At 35.6% G+C, this 23,579-nt stretch overlaps 1 protein-coding gene across 1 annotated transcript in view; it reads right to left on the minus strand.

The window, feature by feature from the left end:
• The window catches only part of LOC132708006 (uncharacterized), a 77,542-nt gene that overhangs the window by 16,199 nt on the left and 37,764 nt on the right, over positions 1-23,579 (minus strand). The window contains exon 2 of the mRNA XM_060680072.1: positions 276-487. Within this exon, the coding sequence (XP_060536055.1) occupies positions 276-487 (212 nt within the window). The remainder of the gene's footprint in view (positions 1-275; positions 488-23,579) is intronic.

Genomic DNA, 23,579 nt, shown 5'->3' on the forward strand with positions numbered 1-23,579 from the left:
AATTAAAGTTAGTGAAAAATAAATCGACCTGATATTCAAAAGCCACAAAAAATAATAAAAAGCTAAAGTGGGTCCCACCCTCCCCTACTCATCTGTTTATCCTTACCATCCTTACCTAGATTTGTTCTTTTCTCTTTCTCTATGTATATTGCTGTGCAATTTTTCTAGTTTCCAATTGTAGCCGTCTTTTTTTTTTTCAATAAGTCAAATGACTACCCGAAAACAGCCCTTTCCATGGTAAAACGTATAAGTGCGATAGCTCGTGGAATACCTACCGTTTGCTTGTTGACCACCCTAGTGACCGCGCATCTGTAGACGTCCTTCAGATCGAGCTCGAGCACGGCTAGTTTCCCAGAGGCGTCCGTGTGGGGCCGGCAAGCTGGATCCGGGTAGTCCCTCAGACCCTGCACGTAAATGCTTTGGGTGTTCGCGTCCAGCGGTATCTCGACCCTCATCTGCTCCGGGGTGCATTGAACTTCGGGTGCCACTGCAACGACAAATTACTTCATTGAAGGTCCGTATAATATCTTGCTTTTCACTGGTATATTAGTGTTTTTCCGATAAATTTCAAGGAAGTAATTCTTATTATCAACCGCGAATATTAAAATATTAGAATACAAATATTTTTATAATTTTTTACGTAGATTTTTAAGTACAAAATAACTGTTTTTGGCTTACAAATGAGTATGGGCATAAATTTCAAGCAATACCCTAGATTCAGCAATTTGCCGAAAATTTAATGGCAACACTTCAACGGGCTAAGAAAAACTTAAAAAGAGCTCTAAATGATAACGGGGAAGTAGACTCTTACCGAGGCATTTTAATTGAGGGTGGTCAGACTCTATAATTGTACTCGGTGTTTCACTACTCGAAAGTTGTTTAAAATTGCGTGGTACGTCCTACTTTTGCACTGGACACCCAATTGGTGAGGCGAATGGGTGAAACATAAGCAATTAGAGAGATTTTGGCGCCACCCGTTTTTCAACGGACGTAGCTCCTCGAAAGGACGAGTATTAGCTACAAAAAAAAATTCTATGCCTTAAGTTACCCGCCTATTGTGTGAAAAAAAAATGGTAAACCAAACCTACGAGTGCGGTGTTATATAAAACACAAGCTTCCAAAGAAATGGCTATAAATAATCATTTCAGCTTTACTGTCTTGTGCGCTCAATCCTTACATAAGCCGGCCGCACAACAGGCATGTAATATACAAAAGTCGTAAATCAAAACAATCCACATTAGAAAAATATAAGTTACTCACAAATACCAAATTTTAGTGCCATTGCTCTGTTTTTCTCTGGTGGATGTTAATCAGCATGCCCGTCTAGAATGTTCTAAAATGGACGGTCCCTGTCGCTGGTTGTTATTTTGATAGGGCCATTTATTATGCCAAGAAATAAAACACCTAGGAGGAAGCAGAACCACCCTAAGTACCAAGTTACATCATGCCGCGCTAGAAGAGGCCACATGATAAGGAACAAAAGAAATTTGAAGGTAATGATTGGTATAACTAGCTTACAAGATTGTTAGTGGCCTTCCTCGCTAATTACCGGACTTGTTTAAATTCGTTTAAAACCTTCAAATATGGGTGCGAAACTCCGATAGCTCATATCCGCGTTAGGGTTTAAATCAGAAAGAGCCCGATACGAGCTTGTTCTTTTAATTTTGAAAATAACAAAAAACACAAAAAAAATTCATTGATCAAAGAAAAGCATCTAACCGATTTCATTTTTCCTAGAGATGACAGACGGTTGCGACTGTGGTCACTTCCGAGCGAATTGATTGAGATTTAATTTGCAATCAATTAAAATATTTTCGTGTATGGAATATGATTTTTAGTGGGGGAAAATGCCAAATCAAATGGATCAATTAAACATAGGTAAGTTGCTTTCCTTTACTTTACGCGAGAGTGCTTTGACTTTGAAAGTTCTAACCTTAATTACGCTTGTTTACGATGAAGCTGAGATAAGAGAATTGAATTGGGATTGCGATCCCTCACCTATCTTAAAAGTACAACTAGTGATGCCGGGTCAAGGTAACGCAACTAGCAATATAAATTTCCATTTAAGCATAGTTAATGTTAAATATTTTAACAATTTAAAATTAAGCAAAACCAGTTATTATTTATTAGGATGAACATCTAACTGAATTGAAGGTAAGTCGCTGCAAAAATTGTCTGTGTTTTATTGGCGCATGCCCCTTTTGTGCTTAGAAGGACGGGCAGTAAGGACGAGACGTGAGCTGGAATATAGAGAAGCTGAAACTAATTACTATCCCTTTCATATCTGTGTATACGCCTATTATTTAGTACCTGCGAAAATTATGTTAATTAGTACGGTGGATTAACCTTAGGTATTTAACTAAAAGCAATTTTCTGATTTGGGGTAAATAGAGCCTGTTACAAGTGATAAATCGAAAGGGCAGTGGCAAAAAGAAACTGCGAAACGATTTTAAAAAGATGAAAGTCTAGTCAAACATACTGAATCTATCGACTCGCTCAACGTAACATAAATATAAAAAAAAACAGTATATTATTATCTAAAATCTATAAATCATTTATTTTTCGAAAAGGGAAGGTAAGCATTTACATGAATATTACGGAAATGAACGACTGCATGAAACTGTCAACGTTGATAGCCAATTTGCCTCGCGGAGTTTATATCATATGCGATCACGTCCTCAGACACCGTAGTCCTATCACGAACACGACTTTTGCTCTTTCTGGTTACATCTTCTTGATCTAAATAGGAATCATAAGCCGCATCCTTATAATTAAAATGAAAAAGAACTATCGAATCCATTAATCTAATTTTAAAGTTAGTTGATAAAAGAAACTGGGAGAAATGTGTTTCAAACTCGTGTAGGTTTTTTGAATGGATTTAATTAAGTGGGACTTGAAATCACTATCGAAGTTTAGTCCCCAGTTCCGTAAGTGTGCAGAAAAATTTAAATGTCGATCTTTAAAAAGCATTCGAAAGTAAGGTTTAATTAGATCTTTAGATTGCCGAAATACGATAAAGTAAGATTTTTTAGCATTTATTTCGATTGATGCAATGCGGTGTATGATTCCCATTATCTACTAGTAATTTATCGAAAAAAAAAAGAAATACATATTTTGAGGTTCGTCAGCGAAGAATGAAGAAGAAGTTTGTAAACAACTACGCTGCTACGCGGTCCTGCGGTTTGTTTTGATGGTGATTAGTCAAGTGTGCCGTAAATACCGAGGCCGTCAGACAGGGGTGCGTCTTTGTTTGTTGTCTTTCAAGTGGGTCATGCAGGAGCAGAATCACCGAGTTGACAGTTTGCACGGTGTCCAACATCTTCTGAGCCAAACGCCAACCATATCCAGAAGTACTCTGGCAGTAAATGGACAAAATCATTTAAGAGTATCATTTTACTTTAAGTAGCCTATGTACTCCTGACTGAACAACTTGACCCAGACTAGCAAATAAATATAGAAATAAAGAAAAAGAAAGGATCAAGGCTGCTACGGTCAATCGTCAGGAGAAGTTTGAAATATGGTTGCATAATTCTTCCGAATATCATGGATAACGAAGCAAAATAAGGTCATTTTGAATAGAGCAAACCTCGTACTCTTAACAACTGTTAAGTGTCATAAACTGTCATATCTTCAACTTGAATGGGCCGGAATACGCAGTGTAGAACAACTGTTCAGAACAAAGACCAACTCGCCAGTCTAACTATCAAAGTTATCAGGGGGATCTGACAAGGCACAACAAGAGGAAGAAGAAGGAAAGTACCTGTATTATTAGGTAAAGCCTCTATATTAAATCAAAATTTATTGAGTACCTACACTATGTATCTCGCGGACCACAGAAGGTATCGTCTGCGGTGCGTGTAAATGGAAAACGATGTCAGTTGAAGCGAAAGTTTAAGTCGAGCACCGGCGGCGTGACGGGCACGTATAACGGACAAGGTTATACTTATGCTCTCGATAGAGAGACAATGTGTCGGCCCGACCCACTTCAAAAAGTAATAGTAGTTGTTTGGTTGTTCGGTAAATGGTGTCCGGGCGTTCCGTATCATTTGGCACGAACGACTATTCCAGGCAATACCTCAGCCGTTTACATGTACCTTCCGTGCGTATACAGGGTGCTTATCGATCTTGATTGGGACTACGCTGTTATTAATGATAGGCAATCTGACCAACTGTAGACAACGTCCTGTAAAATCTACTCGTCCTGGATTGTCCTGGATTTTTCAAATATATTTAATAAAAGAATTTGCAACCAATGAAATGAAAAAATTGGAAGATTGGCAAGCTAATGATATCAATGTTTGTGTCCGATGGCTTGAAGTTTTTGATAATTGTACAAAAAACCAACTGGGGTTTAAAAACATCTTTGATAGTTGAGTTTGCACTGTGCCTACCCGGTACTAATGCAGAGGAAGAAAGAGCGTTTTCAATTAAAAACAACTTTTAAAGTAGCGAAAAAAGTCAACTTCGTGGGAGCACTTTGAAATCAGCCATGATTACAAGGTGGAACGGGAATTTAAGTTGTTTTACAAACTCCTTTTAAAAAATAATATTACTCTAAAAGCAATAGGTAGTCAAAATAAGTATTTTATTAAACAATAGGAGGTTTTATGAAATCATTAGGCATATTTTCAATATATATGAATATCTCTAAAATACCTAATTACCCACCGATCTAGCGTGCGGGAAGCCTCACTTTACCACGTGAGTTGAGACATTTCTAGGATATTACCGTTTATTAAACACTCGCTCCGCTATTCATTTTGTTTAATTAATATCTCGAGGGCCCTGTGTGCGATTTAGTTGAAATAGGGCATGGTCGGTTGATTGGCTGCACAACACGTCGTAGAGGCACTGGAGCTTACAAAAGATCAGTAATCGAGAAGGCTTGATGCCCTTAGCTGCCGTTTAGAATTAGTGTTTATGGGCTATATTAACCGACCTCGCTTGATATTAAAGAATAGACATACACAGTTGGTATGGTGGCAAGAACGGACTCATTGGAATTAGGAGTAAAATCGTTTACTCTTCTCAATTTTTTTTTGGATAGAAACATGAACACCGAATTTTATATAAACTGTTACGTTGCTCTATTTTCAGAAACTTATTCGCTAGTCAATATCTATCGGATGTGATTATCCTGGGAACTTACAATAGACACACATCATCTGTCTGTCATCTGTTAAAACTTACGTTCAATTTCAATAAATTTGTTTGAAAACGTTAACGATTGTAACCCATATTTATCTCACCTTTAGACTTACTTTTACTGAGTGTGCAATTCCTATGTTACACAGTGTTAATTATGAATTTCACCGGCGTAAAAGCAGGCACCAATACAGAAAAGATTTTATTTAACATTTAATATTTTTTAATTATCCAGTCTTTACGATCGTCAACACAACCGTTTCTCCTTAGCGACGGGCGATGACGCGACCTTTGCGGCAAATCGAGTGACTCATTTTTTTTTCGCCGCCCTTATTTGGCCAGGCAGCGCAGCGCGACAGGAAGAGGCGGCGGCTTACGGCCCACGGGTGGCCCACGAGCGCGATAAAATCAATGTTGCCACCGCAAGTGCAAAAAAAGTTAAATGAATTATAATAATTAAGTAAAAACTAACTATGTTTTGCCATATTTTTTATGAAACCAAAAAATAACAAAACTTCTTGATAATGATACCAAAATCCCTCAAAAATCTTTATGTTAATATAAACAACGGTATTAACAAAAATTATAAGAGGTAAAGTTATAATTTTAAAGTTTTCACTAATCTAGTGAGTTTTGGCGAGACCTGGCAACACCGGAAAAAAACGCGTCGTTCAAATCATTAAAAAAAAATCGCCAAACAAATATCGGGACGACGAAGAGGAGGAGGTCCTGACGATGATGGCTCGTTTGAAATTCATGAAGTTAACGTCGACGTTAATGACTCGCAGAGGGTCAGTGGCGGGTCGTTGCCACCGGGTATACGTGGGCGTTTGAGGATCGGGTGTTACATTAATGTTACGCTGGGCTCTCGGTCGGGTAATAATTAAAAATGAGGGCGATTATGTCTGGAACCACCATTCGTGCAGGCATTAACGAACGATAATTTAAACGTACGAAAAATGGAAGGAAGAATGCACGTAATCTTGTAGGATTGTGTTGACATTTGACGGAGGCATTTATGGTACCTGAAGGCTAGGAGAATGGCTTCTATCAACCTTCATCCCAATTCCTAAGTCCAGCAACGCCAAAAAATGCCAAGAACATCGCAAGATTAGTTTGATCAGTCATGTTCTCAAGGTTTTTTTGTATATAGTCGAGTCCACAATCCACTCTCAACTAGAAGAGCATAACCGGCAAACAGAAATGGGATTCAGAAATGGCCTAGGCACCCAAGAAGCATTTGAAAAGGCGTTTGACAAAGTCCGACATAAAAAGCTCCACGGCATCAGGAATTAAAGATGCAGTTATTCCTCTCATTGCCAACCTATATTATAAAGGGTGATTCAATAAGGGTTTCCACATTAAAGTAATAAAAAAAAACTCGGAAGAATATAAAAATATACAAACATTTTTATTTGCCATTTTAGATTAGTGTATTACAATTAGGTATGAGAGATGATGCCATTCAAATGACCCCCGCGACTCATGTGGCATGACGTAATTCGTTTATTGAAATTTCCTATCACTTTTTGACACAATTCAGGTTCTATGCCGGCTATTTCGCGTTTAATCTCCTGTTTCAGCTCTGGAATAGTGGTTGGTTTATTTCTATACACTCTGCTTTTTAGATACCCTCAAAAAAAATCTAGGGGAGTAAGACACATGATCGCGGCGGCGCAGCAATTGCATCGTTTCTCTGGATGTGTGACAAGTGGCTCCATTATGTTGGAACCAGAAATCTTCAATGTCCATACCTTCCAACTGCTCCCAGAAAAAAATCAGATATCATGTTTCGATAGCGAACACCATTAACCGTAACAGCGTTCTCCGCATTATCCTCGAAAAAAAAAAAGGGCCAATTATTCCTCCACACCAAAATGCGCACCAAACAGTCACTTTTTGAGGATGCATTGCTTTTTGAACAATCTCTCTTGGATTTTTTAATCCCCAAATACGAGCATTGTGTTTGTTTACAAAGCCACCAACGTGAAAATGTGCCTCATCGCTAAAGATAATTTTAGTTGAAAAATGAACCCCTTGTTCTCGTATCCATTCTGCAAACACGCGGCGCTGTTGATGATCTCGAGGTTTCAACTCCTGAGTTATTTTACTTTATATGGGTGTAGATACGAATCGATGTGTTTGGAACTTCGGCTACACTTTCGCGAACAATGGCAATATTTTGATCTGACCGACCTGCACGAACACGTTGAGGGACTTTGAAGTTAGTTACCACATTCCAAATTGTCCGCTGAAAAATTCACGTAGAGCCCGAAATGCATTTTTTCTTTATCGACCATTTTCATAATAGGCTTGTACAATTTTTACACGTTGTTCAGTCGTATATTGCTCCATGATTAATTTTGTTTATGTTTTGAGGTTGGAAATCTCATATGATAATAAACAAATAGAGTGGCGTTTCAAAAATAGTTCAGATTGTAATGTGGAAACTCTTTTTGAATCACCCTTTTGTTATCAAAAAGTCATAATCCCCGTAGCAGCGCCTATCGTCAATGAAGCTTTGATTGAATGTAGAGATGGAATACTTATTAACAGAGAGAGGCTAAATAATCTCAGATATGCGGAGAATACAGTCCTAATATCAGATAGAGCAGAAAGATTACAGAGATTAATCAACAGAATCGTAAATATATGCGAAGAATATGGCATGAGCTTAAACATAAAGAAGATCAAGATTATGATCATTAGCAAAAATCTAAACACCAAAGCGCTAATCTTCAAGTGAAAAACACTAAGCTCGAAAAAGTAGAAATATTTCCGTATCTTGCTTTCCGCTTAAACAAAATACCATTCTCTTGAAATTATTACTCGAATAGCTCAGCATTCAGCGGGTATAGAAACATTCTCTGTAATCTAAATCTTAATCTCCAAATCCGGCTGCGATTCCTCAAATGCTATGTGTTCTCTGTAATGTTTTGTGGTGTGGAGGCCTGGAATCTTACAGCAGCTGCAGAAGTGCGTTTCATGGACACACCATGTAACTAACGACACCATCGTTCAAGGAATGAAAAAAAAAATAAATAAAAAACTCTTAAAAATCATCAAGGAGAGAATGAAAAATATCGAATACTCCAATTTATAACGCAGGGAAAACTAGAAGGCAAAAGCGATCCAACAAGAGAGAGGCGCACAATCTCATCCCTAGGCAAGGGAAAACATCTGTCGAACTGTTCAGGGCAGCAGTGGACAAAGTCAGATGGGCCAACATAATCGCCAACGTCAACAGATGATAAGGCTCTAGAAGAAGAAGAAGGCTAATAAGTGCTCCCGATTCAACCACACCAAAGTTTTTCACAAGAAAAATATGAGTCACGGATTTTTTGTCACGTTTCGCAATTTCTTTCGAACTATGCATAAAAAATTCAACCTGAAATGAAAACAACGCAATCGCACTCGCACAATGAATATGCGCGAAAGCAAAAACGACCCACCGCCATTGTTGGGACAAAATCAACGTCTTGAAGACCGAATAAATTTTCTGCGCGGACCGTGACGCCATTAATTGTTCGGAAACTTTTAATTGTATTACCAGCGCAGGTTTTAATTCAACCCAAAGGAAGTTGTCCATTGTTTCGCGTTGCTCGACGATGTCGGGGATCACAAATCCCACGATGCCTTTTATCCACGTCTACTTAAAACCCGCGCTCTTTTCTACTTTTATTTGTCCGCGAACCCGTAAAGTTTTTAGTTTTACGATAATCCACTCCCTGTTCAAAAAAGCGTTGAAAAGCACTTCTTCCGACGAATAAAGCTCTTCCCAAAAATTCAGATCCAGGGGTAAATTTTAATTTTTTAAGCAACCTGCTTGTATAAAATATAAATAGAAAAGAGCAACATAGTTGAAATTAACAGCAGTCAATGACATGAGATCAGTGAACTCAATCCAAATGGAATGGCCTAATATAAAAGTGATACAAATAGAAAAAGACGGCTAGTAATAAGGATTGTTCCCTCTCTCTTGCTCATTTATATAAATGGCAGAGTCCGGTATTCCCGCTGCTTGAGTACTTTATTTACCGACATATTCCTACTGAAATTATTTACATAATACATAATAAACTAAAAACTGATCGAAAAATTGCATTTAAATTGACATATTTGAAAATTCAAAACATGTCTTTCCAACGGCTTAACAAGTCTTAAAATATACACTTATTTAGCTAAATATATGTACATTAAACAAATATTTTTTATTTATTTTTTTAAGGAAAAAATTTTAAATGTCCTATTTAAATTTTGGTGCCAACTAAATCAATAAGTAAAGGATACCAAATTACAAAGTTATTTAACAGTCACAACAACACTTTATATATTCATATTTATATACTTTATTTATATAATAAACCGGCTTAATAGAAAAGTGAAACAAATAGAAAAAGACGGCTAGTAATAAGAATTGTTCCCTTTCTCTTGCTTATTTATACAAATGGCAGAGTCCGGTATTTCCGTAGCTTGATTACTTTATTTATCGATATATCCATACTGAAATTATTTCAAAAATGCATTTAAATTGACATATTTGACAATTCAAAGCAAGTCTTTCTTATGGTTTACAAGAAAATTATTGCTGGAAAATAGCAGTAGAGCAGCAACAAACAAGTCTTGGAATATACGCTTATTTAGCTAAATATATGTACATTTAACAATTTTTTTTGAGGGAAAAATTTTAAATGTCCTTTTTAAATTTTGGTACCAACTAAATCAATACGTAAAGGATACCAAATTACAAATTTATTTAACAGGCACAACACTTTATATATTCATATTTATAGATTTTATTTATTTAATAAACCCATTAGATTTTAACTATGTTATAATGCAAAATCAGATCGTGTAGTATGCAATAGGTGTAAACACTTTACTTAAGCAAAAACAGGTGGAAAAATTGAGAAATAAATATAAACAATTCTCATTATTAGCATGTACGACAATGCAGACATCCACACGACTTCGCTTTCTTACCAAAACAAAATCCATATTCACTGCATTACCCCCTATTTAGATGTAATATGCACATCTGCACAATGCTTATTTGTTGATTCAATTACTATGGCAACCGAAATACGTACCATAATAGTATATTAAAATAGTAGTAGTAGTAATAGTCTAAGAGCTAGGAGCCTTTTTTTACGTGTTTGAGGCACTATGAATATTTGAATAATATTTATTTAATGATATTTTAAATACAAAACCGCAAACCTGGCTGGACGAATGCCAGGATAAATCAACCCTTATATTTTTAAACCCCAGAATTTTTTAGTTCAAAAAATATTTTTGAGGCGCTTTAAAATTTTGATGCTTTTTGAATTAATATTTGAAAAGTGAAAAAATCAATAAGCCAAGTTATTTTGTTGAGTTTTTACCTGTGCCAGGTGTTTACAAAGTCATATATCTGAATAATCGAAAATATGTGTTTAAGGCAATTCGAAATTTGAACTGCATATTCTTTATTATCTAAAATAAATATTTTCAAAATGACAGGTAATTTGAGTGGAATATTCCAACTGGCAGGTGATCACGAATATTACACGTAAGTGCGAGTGAGAAGCGTTATACGGAGGTTCAAGCGTGAGAGAGACCGTATATCGGCTACTAGCCTCATTAGATTTGCTTGCAGGATTGTTGCACTATTTTTTCATCAATACAAGAAAATTATTACGACAGTGAGTGTGGTATCCATCTCCTAGGTTAGAACTCGTTGGTAAAACAATGTCGTTGTACCTTCAACTCATGTTTTTTCCGGATTTCTAACACTTTGTGAGTTTTTTTAAAGTAGTTTCATTAAAACTAATCACTTTATCCTTATTTTTTTTACAAAAAACACACTTGAGCTTTTCAGCAGCCATAATAAATTCAATTTTAATTACACGCGTTGAACAAATATTATTTCACAAAAAAATATTCACAATTGAGAATAACTATTAACTAATAACATTTTTTTTGACAACAGCTGCTGCTGAACAGCATAGGGAACGTAAGTCACGTGCTCTTGCCAGAGCCAATCACAACGCAGCAACTTACGCAGAGAGTAGCCGATATACGGTCTCTCTCACGCTTGAACCTCCGTATAGCGCTTCTCACTCGCACTTACGTGTAATATTCGCGATCACCTGGCAGGTGGAATATTCCACCCAAATTACCTGTCATTTTGAAAATATTTATTTTAGATAATAAAATTCAAATTTCGAATTGCCTCAAACACATATTTTCGATTATTCAGATATATGACTTTGTAAACAGCTGGCACAGGTAAAAACTCACCAAAATAATTTGGCTTATTGATTTTTTCACTTTTCAAATATTAATTCAAAAAGCATCAAAATTTTAAAGTGCCTCAAAAATATTTTTTGAACTAAAAAATTCTGGGGTTTAAAAATATAAGGGTTGATTTATCCTGGCATTCGTCCAGCCAGGTTTGCGGTTTTGTATTTAATATATCATTAAATAAATATTATTCAAATATTCACAGTGCCTCAAACACGTAAAAAAAAGGCTCCTAGCTCTCCTACTATAAATAGCAATTGACTATTAGTTTTTGGGTACATTTTTCAAAACAACTACAATACTTCCCTGTTCTGTTACATTTTGTGTTATTAAAGAAGTAATAAACTAGGAATTTACTGTCGTAGGCTTAAAGTCAGTAGTTCAAAATTGTGACCCAAGAAATTATTAAAGAAGTCAATCTTAGAAGTTGATTAAAATCGACTAAAATAAGCGGAATTTTGCTTTACAATGTAAAGTTTTGGGCAGAGAAATTGCGAGTGATTGTTATTTGAAAATCACTACAGAAAACTCGAATACTTATATTCGTTGTCGGAATTAATGAACAAATACTCTCACTGGCAAGTGAAAGCTACTTGTTGGATATTAGTTGATTAAATTTAATTTGTTGATTGCAAATTTACTATAATTGGGTGCAAAATATGATCTATTTCGCTGCATGTGAATTTCGCTCGCATGAATTAAAGTATTAACCCAGTTTTCATGTCGCTAATACTTGTATGCCTAAGTAGGGAATTTTTTGTTGCCGCGCTGCCGTTCACCTAGTCGTCACGTAACCTACGATGATTCCAAAAATCCTGGATAAATATGCGGCTTTACGTCATTGAACCAGATGTAATGAACACTTGTTAATGTGAAATAAAGTTAAGTGAAAAATACAGATACTGTAATGGTTCTTTTGTGGTGAGCATTGCACATAGCGGTTTAACCTCTGTTCGTCCCAATCGTCCCAAAAAGTTTTGATATCGGTTTCAATTGTGTGATGTTTGTTTCCAAAGTGTTTTGTGAAGGTTTGTAATCGTTGTCGGCCCGGTGTTTTTTCCATCTACGCCGGTTAAAGACCGTTAGCGGGGGTGGTAGTTTTATGTTATAGTGCCGTTTTTTGCAAGCTGAGAACAAATTTTGGTTATAGTTTTTTTTACGGATTGGTCTAGGACCAAAAGAAAAAATTCATCGACGGACGTTGGTAATGGGCGAATAGCTACAGTAGTCTATCCAACTGTGAAAAATGAAGAAGAAGAGTACTGTAATCCCTAGCGAACTCTAAAGTTAAAGGATTAAATCGTTTTCGCTTATGAATTTTCTCAATTTTTGACAGTAATTCTTAAACAATTTGCTAGCACGATACATAATTAAACTTATAAATATTGCACGAATTTACTACGTAGTGAATTCCGTGTCTTGGACCGTGAAAATGAAGTGGAACGCCAACAATTTAGTCGATTTGTTACAAATGTATGTATACTGTGCTATGGAATATTAAACATAAGGACTATACTGCAATGTGAAACTAAAAGACCAAGTTTTCAAAGTAGAACCAGAAGATCTGGTTACAGGAAAGAATGAAAAGCAAGCGCATCAACAATCACATATGTTTGGTTACATGATTATGCGAAATGCTATTTACACACGACGACTTTGAGCACTAAATACTAAAATATCCAAATATAGCCAACTTGGCTATTAGCAGTTATAAACAGATCGCTTTGGCATTATATTGTTTCCATTTTAAAAAATATAGGTTATCTTTTCAAAGATTTGGCATATAGGACTAGCATGCATTAACTTTTACGTCATGCAGCTACTATATATATAGTTATGTTGATAATATTGGCACTTTTGATGTCAGCATCAAAAGATGTTGCGACAGCTCATTAAATATGGACCTTCTCAAATCTTTCTTTCATTCAATAAAATGTTGCTGCATTTGACAACCAATGTGACACCTGAAAATTCCTCAAATTTTTCGGAAATATTTTGTGAACATATGCATAGAGTTAAGTGTGTGTATTAGTTAGGGTAATGTACCAGAGATATATAATCGCCGGAGTTTTCTACTGATACACTATACACAAAATAAAAGTTTTATATATTCAAAAGCAAAAAAGGTATATTATAGTCCACAAATATCTTGCTTTTATTTCGTTAAACATCATAAAATAACAAATAGTTCTTTTTTAAGCAATAGCGATGTATTTTGTAAGAAATGTCTTTCTTTTACTACAAATAAACGCTTACTCCAATGTATATAGGCGAGTTTTTAAGCTCGATTTTATGTGCTTTATAATAATGCTTTTATAATGTTTTTCCTTATTTTTTGGGAAAAAAGTGAAAATCCGTTTTTGGATGCTATTATAAAGATTCATAGCAAAAATGCCGCAATACTGTGAAGTTTAATTTCTGTATGTATATAAGCAAATCCAAAACGTATTTCATAGGCGAATGTGTTTGTTTGTATTTTTTTTGTTTTGTACATTTGTGCTTAGCATCGTAGGATTGTAGATGTATGTGTTCAAAGAACTTTGAACAAGTTTGTTTAATTTTACAATTTATAATATAATAATAAAAATTTTAATATTGTTAAATTGTAATCTCACGGCAATGAATTATTTTTTCCCACCTTACCTGGTTACTGCAGCAACCCTTCCTGCCTTCCTATTTAGGTAACACTCTACCTTTGACCAAATGCCTATTTTTGCATGACAACATAAGTTGGACTTCTATGGTATTATTATCTAATAATTATACATGCCTAGCGACAATTTAATTCCACATTTACGGCCCAGACTTCAATACTTTCTTAGTGAACCGCAAGCAATTATCTCCCTAATCTGTTGTACTTTTCGTTTTTTGGTTTTTGTTTTTTTTTAATTAATCAGCGATCCAAAAACCCGGTAACGATTAGACTTCGCTTTCGTAATCTTCTTTGACGGCTCGATTTAAAGCACTCCTCTAGCGCGTCGGCGCCGACTCGTTTAATTGTTCAACATTAAACTTTGAGGGTAACTCAAACTACAGACCCCGAACTTCCCCTTAAGTACACAAGACCGTGGGCGTGGGGTCGAGACGACTCCTTTTGATTTTACATCTTCACGCGGCGCACAGTGGATACCAGTCCAAAAAATATATTTTATTTATATAAACCATTTCTTCTCTTCTTCATGACAAAAAAATATACTTTATAGCTCAAAGTTAAATCGTACTTTAAAAAACAGGAAAAATCCGCAAATGCAGTGCACGAGATAAAATAACTGATCTAGTATTCGTAGGTAATTAGATGCTTTTTAAGTAATTGGTCCCAACAAGCTGAAGTGGACAGCAATTTTTCGAACTGTCTAGCGTAGTCACTGGAGTTCCACAAGGAGTTAAGTATATTGAGTCAATTGTTGTTTGGTATTTACAAGTCTTGTTTATCTTATTGTCATAATTATATTCAATATATTATTCGTTTCAGCCCGTGCGAATGTTTGATCTAATATTATGCCCAAATGCTGAAATTTAATTCTACAAAATCTTTCGGCAATATTTTCGGAAACAAAACTATTGTCAACGTGATATCAAAAGTTTTTTCAATAAGTATAAATAACGTATTACCCGGTACTCCATAAATGTTTAGTGCAAACCACTAATGTATGGCAGGACAGCGATCGATCTTCGTTGGGTCTCGTCCTGCACTCTCTGCTGCGGCTGTTGTTGTTTATTGATTGCCTTGTTGATGGTGCGCCTTTGGTATCCGTTTTGTTGAAGACAGGTACTAATTTTCTTCAGTTCTTTATCTCTGTTCCTCTCGTTTGTGAGCCTGAAGGACCGAGCAATTAATGTATTTGCCACTGCCTGTATCTGTGATGGGTGGTGATGAGATTTAGCGTTCAGATATCTATTAGTGTGTGTTGGTTTTCTATAGACAGTGTGTTCCAAGTGTCCATCTTCGGTCCTTGTGATGTGCACATCTAAAAAGGGCAGACTGTTATCCTCTTCAAGTTCTATTGTAAATTGAATCCTTGGGTGAATGGAATTCAGATGATCTAGGAATTTCAAAAGCTCCTCCTTGCCAAAAGGCCATACAACAAATACGTCATCAACGTATCTTGTCCATAGTTTTGGCTTCAGATTTGCCTTCTCTATTGCTTTCTTTTCGGGGGTTACTGACAAAATCGGCCGAATATTACGGAAACACGACATATCAACGGCATACAAACCTGACCATACCATCGGAGCAATACTAAGAAACCCAAAACAAAAAATTACTCTGGAAAACCAAGGAGTATACAGTGTAGCATGCGGATCGTGCAGCCTGACGTATGTGGGACAGACCAACAGAAGGATTTCAGCCAGGCTCGAGGAACATCGTTTAGCCATAAGAAACAAACAAACAACATCTGCTTTGTTTCAGCACCAACATCAGACAGGCCATAAAATTGATTTCGGCACTTGCAAACAAATAGCTAATATTCCTGATTTTAGGACTAGGATTATACGAGAGGCCATCGAAATAGAAAAGTCCGGACACCTCAATACGAGAGACGACGCTCTGCATTTATCCAACACGTGGAGAACGATAATCAAACAGCAGAGCGATGCGCAGCAGCCAACGGGGACATCGCAACTACGATCGGGCGAAATTAACAACGCGACAATTCAGGGGGCGGAGCCACCTCCCCCCACGCACAAGCAGCACCGTTACCATCTCCGGCGCAGAGTATAAATACCACACGCACCGCCGATAACCTCCCAGTGTTCGAAGTGTTTTCGGAGCGCGAGCATTGAAGATGCCAAGTGAGATTTTGGCGAAACGTCTGCAGGATTCCAGTCGGATGCAAGATTTGCAGGATTCCAGTCGGATGCAGGATTCCAGTCGGAGTTCAACGAGCGAACGGATGATATCCCGGAATATAGTGTCATCACATTTTTCCATCCGTGAATCAATACGTGAGAATATATATATATATATATATATATATATATATATATATATATATATATATATATATATATATATATATATATATATATATATATATATATATATATATATATATATATATATATATATATATATATATATATATATATATATATATATATATATATATATATATATGATACTATATCATCCGTTCGCTTGTTGAACTCCGACTGGAATCCTGCAGACGTTTCGCCAAAATCTCAGTTGGATGTTAGTTTGAAGTTTTGCAACGAATTACTAACATTTTCAAGAATTTATTTTATATAAATTGAAATTGAGGTTTCACGTGTTTTAACAAGCACAAGTGACCTTAGTGAACTTATGCCATGTGACCGTAAAAGTGAAATACTAATACGTAATAAATTTCCTTCTTTCGAGAAGATAATTTTCATAGTGCTTATTTTAAACCGAATGAAAGTTAAAAAGTGATGTTTTGCTCTTTCCTCAAAATAATATATTTATAATATAATAATAATAACGTTCATCCAAAACATATACTTCATACCAAACGTCACAATACAGAAATCCAAGAAACTTTAAAGAAAGAATACAAGTAACCCAACTCGTTCATAAATGACATATATCCTTGTACGTGATGGTTTAACTCAACTAGGTTGCTGGCTACCGCTTTCTATCATCCAAGCTTGAGTGTTATGTTTAAAATGTTTAAATTCGAATACTCTCTGGCAGCATATTGGACAATCTAGAAGAAAAGTATCTTATATTCGTCAAACTTTTCCATTGGATAAGTTTTGTTCCTGTTATGAATAATTTTAATGGAACACTTTTAGAGAGCTTTTAGAATTTTTTTAATTATGATCAAAAACTGCACCCCATATAAAATTGCGTATGCTAAATATCTAAATAAAGAAATTAACTCAATTACAATTCCTAGTAGACAGTTTTTATTGCAATAGGGCGACATAATTATTCAGTCTTTCTTTTAATCAATCGATACGCGATACTGGCAAATGCAGATAAAGCAACCCAATACTAATGTTAATGCTAATTCGTTAGTGCGACCCTTATTTTCTCGGGAGCTAGTCCATTTTGCCTTTTCCATAAATTTTCGTAAATAAAATATATTTTCTTTTTCATTAACCAATGATAAGAAAACTTATTTTCGTTTTGACTTGGAAAAGGCTACCAGGACAGATTTTTCAGATTTGAATCTTGAACCTGAAACCCGATGAGCGCGGAAAAAAAATCGTTCGCCCTGTACACGTTGCCTTGCGTTCCAATTAGTGGGTTTATGGGTCTAACGAGGTGTACCGTATGCTAATTGGATGCCATTATACTGTACCAGTGTGCTGCCGGTGATCCCGATAAATATTAAAATCGCTGTTGCTCTAACGGTACTCCAGAATCTGGTGGATCCGTCATACCCGATTGGTATCGTCGATGACTAATTGCTTCGGATTCTCACATCTTTCCAACCATTTGGCACAATTATTTTTGCTTAAATATGAAAATTAGTCAACTTGAACATATTATATAGCCGTACGGTAATTTTAGATGAAGTTTTTCGAAAAAAGCCTTTCGAGATTCGCTCTTTTATTCTTTCTTATGTATTGCAGCGAAAGAATATGTTACGACCTTTTAAGAGTGGGACAATTTAAAATTGAATTACTGCATAAATTTATGAAATTCCAAACGATCATTACCATGTGCCACTTTTACCAGCCCAGTTGGCAATAATCCTTGCCCAATCGTATACAGTTTTAGAGTTAATATGTCTCCTTGGTATGAACTCTACGGACCGAAAAGATCTGTTCATAGTGCGAAATAAAATGTTATTAAAAAACTTTATGCTAATATGACCCTATGTTCATCCCAATAATATTATTTTTTAAATAAATTAAATAGTTATTTAGCAAAATCAGGCCAAAATTTTTTTAAGGTGTTGAAACGTTGTTTGCTAGAACAGTCACAATATAGACAAGTTAAGAGATACGGATTGTTGAAGATTTGCCTCAACTTGCATATGAGTCAGAATATATTCTTATTGGGATGAGTATAGATGATATTCGATGCAGATTATAAGTAGTTTGGTCTTCTTCTTGTTATTATTTTAAGTCCTAATAACATTTTTATTACTTTTGCCATGTAAAAAATTGTGATTTATTTAAACGTAGTATGAACAAATAATTTCATTACATTACATTACATTAATATTATATTTATTTATTTAAATCAACGTATAAATAAATAAATAAAATTAATTTAAAACTCTCTCTCGTTTGCCAATATTGCCAATACCTATGTAACGACTGCTGCGATTTATATTTTTCAAAAAATCACAAACTTACAAAAAAATTCTGTAGCTTTTATTTTTATTTATATGAAAACATCCCCACGAAAACGCTACGGTTCCGTACCAACGTAATACTGTAACGTCATTTAACGGTAACGGTCAATTAAGTGCGGCAAAGGGTAGCACGTGCGCTCCCCCCAAACGGCAATTTCGCGTGTATAAAAACGCGAAAAAGCAATTTAGCGGGAAACGCGTCTGGCACCGAGAAAAAAAAGCATGAAAGCGCTTCTTTATTCCAGCTTCGGGTGTATATTGGGATCACGGGATTCGCTGAACTTTCAAATGTCATTTCACGCACAGAATCGAAACTCATTACGTTTCGTGTGGTCTGTGATGTCAATTCAGTGCAGAAGTACCCACACTACTAACCAATTTTCATTATCTATGCGCGTAGCTTAAAACGGAAAGAAAGCTATTGCTCTCAAAATATGGTCCGTAGATCCCCGTAGAGTAGAATCAGAAACTGTAACGTTGATCTAATTTATTTATTTTTGGTTTCTTCTCTGATATTATTAAAAATGTTTTTTTTTACATATTTGGCTTAGTTTTGGTAAGTGAGTTTCACATGCATTTTTTCCTTCAAATTATAAAAAAAAACGTGCCACACACCGCAATTTTCGACCGATTCAAGATCAAATCTAAACCAGCAGTTTTATGTAGCTTTTAAATGTTTAAACAAGAAGGTAGAAAGTAGTTAGTAGGTTTGTTCATTTAAAATGTTTGTAATAGCAGTACTTAAAAACTATTTAAATGAAAAATTATGTTTCTTAGAACGTAGAATTCAATACTTGGGGGTTGTTGAATATCGAAAATTCAAAATTGCTAACAGCAATGTTGTCATAATTTTAACGTTACATGCCATATTTTGTTATTTAAAATGGAATTTTTTTATTTCAATGAAATTCACATGTTGAATTTAGTCTCATAATATTAAAATTTTGTTTTGTTTTTCAGTACAGGCTGCTGCTCAGATTGATCACTATTAATAAACAATTCTTAAACTCAGACAGAACAGAATTTTGGAGGTTTTTGAACATAGGAAACTTTAGAATCACATCGGTGAAAAGTTGTCAGGATTATACATTTCATCGATCAATCTGACAACAATTCTGTCAGCATTTTTGAACTGGACATGTTCAAAAACTCCCAGGTTTTGAATTTTAAAATCCCTGCTTTGGCAGTTTTTGGAGATTTAAGCGTGGCGGTACTTTTTAGGAGCCTGGTAGAGGTACATATTTTAATTATTAGTATTTATCTTTTTGGTGAAATAATTATCGCTTTTATGTATTGTTTGCAACTGCTTTAGAGATATTAAAAATTATTTAAAAAATGTAAAGGAAGCCAACTAAACATAAAATTGACTTCAAAAATTCAAAAATATCAAAAAACCAATGAAATATCAAGAGAATAAGTTTAAAAAAAAATCCAAAATCGTGTACACTTTTCTTTTCAGTTATTAAAACTTGTTTTTCCTTCGTCTTCAAAATATTTCAAGTTTATTTTCTGATCCTTTTGCTGAAGTTTTTTTAAAATTCACTAGATGCAATTGCACTCGGAGTTTAAAACATAAGCATTAGGTGAGTCGTACCTAATGCTTGGGGGTACTGAGGAGGGTGGCTGAGGAGAGAAAGGTCACGTTGGTCTGGGTCCCGGGTCACACCGGTATCCGGGGCAATGAGGCAGCGGACGCCTTAGCCAGGGAGGGCTCCTCGCTTAGGCATATAGGGCCAGAGCCCCGCTTGGGGATCGCCCTGTGTGTGAGGCGGGGAGCTCTCGAAGCCTGGGCGAGAGACCGGGCCGCGGGGGGCTGGAGAGTTGCTCCGGGAATGAGGCAGGCGAGGCTTATGATGGATGGGCCCGCCCTTCCTCGGACCAGGGAGCTGCTTGGACTGACCAGAAGGGAGTGTAGAGCACTAACAGGGGCATACACAGGACATTGCAGGCTTAGGAGGCATCTTTGCTTGCTAGGCATTGGAGACGACCCGGAGTGTAGGTGGTGCATGGAAGGGGAGGAGACCCAGTATCATCTGCTCACCGAGTGCCCTGCCTTGACATGGGCAAGATTGGGACTCAGTGCACGGTATTGGGCTTAAGGAGTTGCTGACCTTCTACAGGAGGGGCGGCATTCTGGACGCTCTCTAGAGCGGTCTGGGGGCACAACGGGCCCATCTGGTGGCCTAAGTGCTTGGGCGCCCGCGAGGGCGCCCCCCTTTAGTACCAATACCAATACCAATACCTAATGCTTGTAGTCGAGACGAAAGTAATTCCCGAACCAAAAATTATGAAAGTATACTTATATATTATGTATGTAAAAATGTGGTAAATATATTTTATAAGCCAACTTCAATAAATGAAAATGTATAAAATCGGTTCTAGAAAATTAAATTGACAAATATTGAATTCCAAAATTTTTGAATCTCGAGAACTAAAAACTGGAATAATATTTAAATAAAAAACGATTATTGGTCTATTATAGTTACTACAAAAATGACTAGAACAGCCTTCTTTATTTGTTAAAACATGACAAGATCAATTTGCATAATATAAAAATTATTTAGTAATTTTCATCCCTGGCGTAACCAAAAAACTTTTATAAACTAACCAAAAGCAACTGATTTTTTTATAAAAATTAATTTTTAAGTTTAAACTCACGATTGAACTTGATTTTCTTAAACTAGCGCTTTATCCCTTTAATCCGCCGATGAAAGTTAAGACCGTTTTTTTTTTATAGGAAAAACTTTAGAAACTAACCTAAACGGACCGCCGCGGCGTGTACAATAACCTTTACGTTCGCACGCACACGTTCACACGTCGCGGCGGCAAGTCCAGCGTATCCTTGCATAAATAATGAGCTTAACAAAGTGATTATGGTCATTTCTGACACGCCAGTCAAGCAACGGCCGCCTGTATTGTTTGCCCGTCTCCGTCTCGCTCTCTTCTTTAACAATGGACTGCGATGACGTTTTGATATTTGTTTACCGCTTAACGGGATTTTCAAACATACCCGCGTGAAGAGATTCGGTAAGCTACCGAAATACGGATGATTTCGTGTAACGTCTAAAAATACGTTATAATCCCATCCATTTTTATTGATTGCGATTCCTTTGTCGGGTGACAAAACGGTCCGGAGCAAAAAATTTTTGCGATTTACGTTCACGTTTCTCATTTTGGAATCATTTTGTTGTATTTGAAAATGAAAATTGTATTATTTTGCGGTGCACCGTTCCATAAATGCCATAACCTATAGGTGTTGAGGTCTTCAGTTTAGGTTAGGCTTGAATCCCACAATTTAAATTAAAACACTATCCACTAGTCAAAACAGTGCTCAACATATTCGCACAAAGTGTAGAAACCATTTTCAACAATTTTGGGTTAGAGTTTAAAATCTGTTAAAAACAAATTTCGAAAGGATAATATAAACATATTTTATAAAAAATTTGGTAATTTTTTATGAACTAATAGCGGTGCGCTTTACACTCAGTACGTTAATTTAGACCATTACGCCTCGATCTATCTACTATTATCCACACCAGAGTTTCAAATATGACCAAAATAACAGCTCTCTTCTGTTCTCTTCTTTATATAATATAAAACAGTATGTCCCACTTAAGAACTGTACACCTGGTTCGATTTTGATATATATTTTCTTGGATAGGCCTCTGAAAAATGCACTAAAACCTTGTTTCTTATTACATCAACCTGAAGTCATGGCTAACGGGGACTAATTTTTGCTGTCAATTATCGAGAAGGGTTAAGTGTCAACAAATTCTGATCCAGGACTACATAAAACCTAACTGTACCAATTTCCATGAAGTTCGAAAGAGAAATGAAACGGTTTTTTCGTATAGCATCAACAAGTCATGGCTAACTGGCACAGTTTTTTGAAGCGGCAAATCTAAAAGTACTTTTAGAGATTTTTTCAAATTGAAAATGACAGTAGATTCGGGTTCAGGTCTACCTAAAAGTAACTAGACCACTGACCAAAGTTTTTAATGTTAAAAAAATATATATTATAAATCTTGTATATAACGATTATTTTGTATGCGATTTTAAGATCGTACAAATTTTAATTATAGAAATTTCAAAAATAATGATAAAAAATACTTTTTAAGGGACATTTATTTTTTAGTATTATCTTAAAACAACAGCCTTAATAAATCGTAGTATTTGAAAGACGTAAACAAAATTAAAATATAAATTAGCCAGTGAATTTGACCGTGGAATATTCGCTTGTCCATGGCAAACTTGGTCTTGTTATTTTCATTATTAGATAAGAATTAAAAACCCTTTTTAATTAATAAAATACAGCGTTGTAAAGTTTGTTTATTTCATATTTGTTATATCATATTTAATTTTAAGGAATGTTTTAATAGCTAAACTAGAAAATATGGGTATAAAGCACTTAGCCCGGGATTGGCTAAAATCTTACTTATCTGGCAAAACACAAAAAGTAAAGTCTATCTTGGTGGATCTAGCTCAAGTTGTGAAAAACAGCAAAATTACATTATTTGCCGACGATACCATGATATGTGTCGTTGGTAAGAATATTAATGATCACCTCGAGTATCGAGTGCTTGTATGGCTGTGCAATGTGAAGTTCTGTTTGTATGGCAAAAAACAGTGATTTGGATCTGGAGAGTGTTAATATTAATATAAATGGCATTAATTTGCAGTATGAGAGACATATAAAATATTTGGGAATTATATTAGATCCACAATTAAATTTTGATGCACATTGTGATTATATAATAAGAAAAGCTTTCACAAAATGTGGGTTTGATATCTAGAGCAGGCCAAAATTTAACAAGTTATACAAAATTGTCACCTTACAATAGCTTGGCGGCGCCACAT

The sequence above is a fragment of the Cylas formicarius genome, unplaced genomic scaffold (genome assembly GCF_029955315.1).
Source record: "Cylas formicarius isolate icCylForm1 unplaced genomic scaffold, icCylForm1.1 PGA_scaffold_10__41_contigs__length_53128322, whole genome shotgun sequence".
In the NCBI taxonomy this organism is placed as follows: domain Eukaryota; kingdom Metazoa; phylum Arthropoda; class Insecta; order Coleoptera; family Brentidae; genus Cylas; species Cylas formicarius.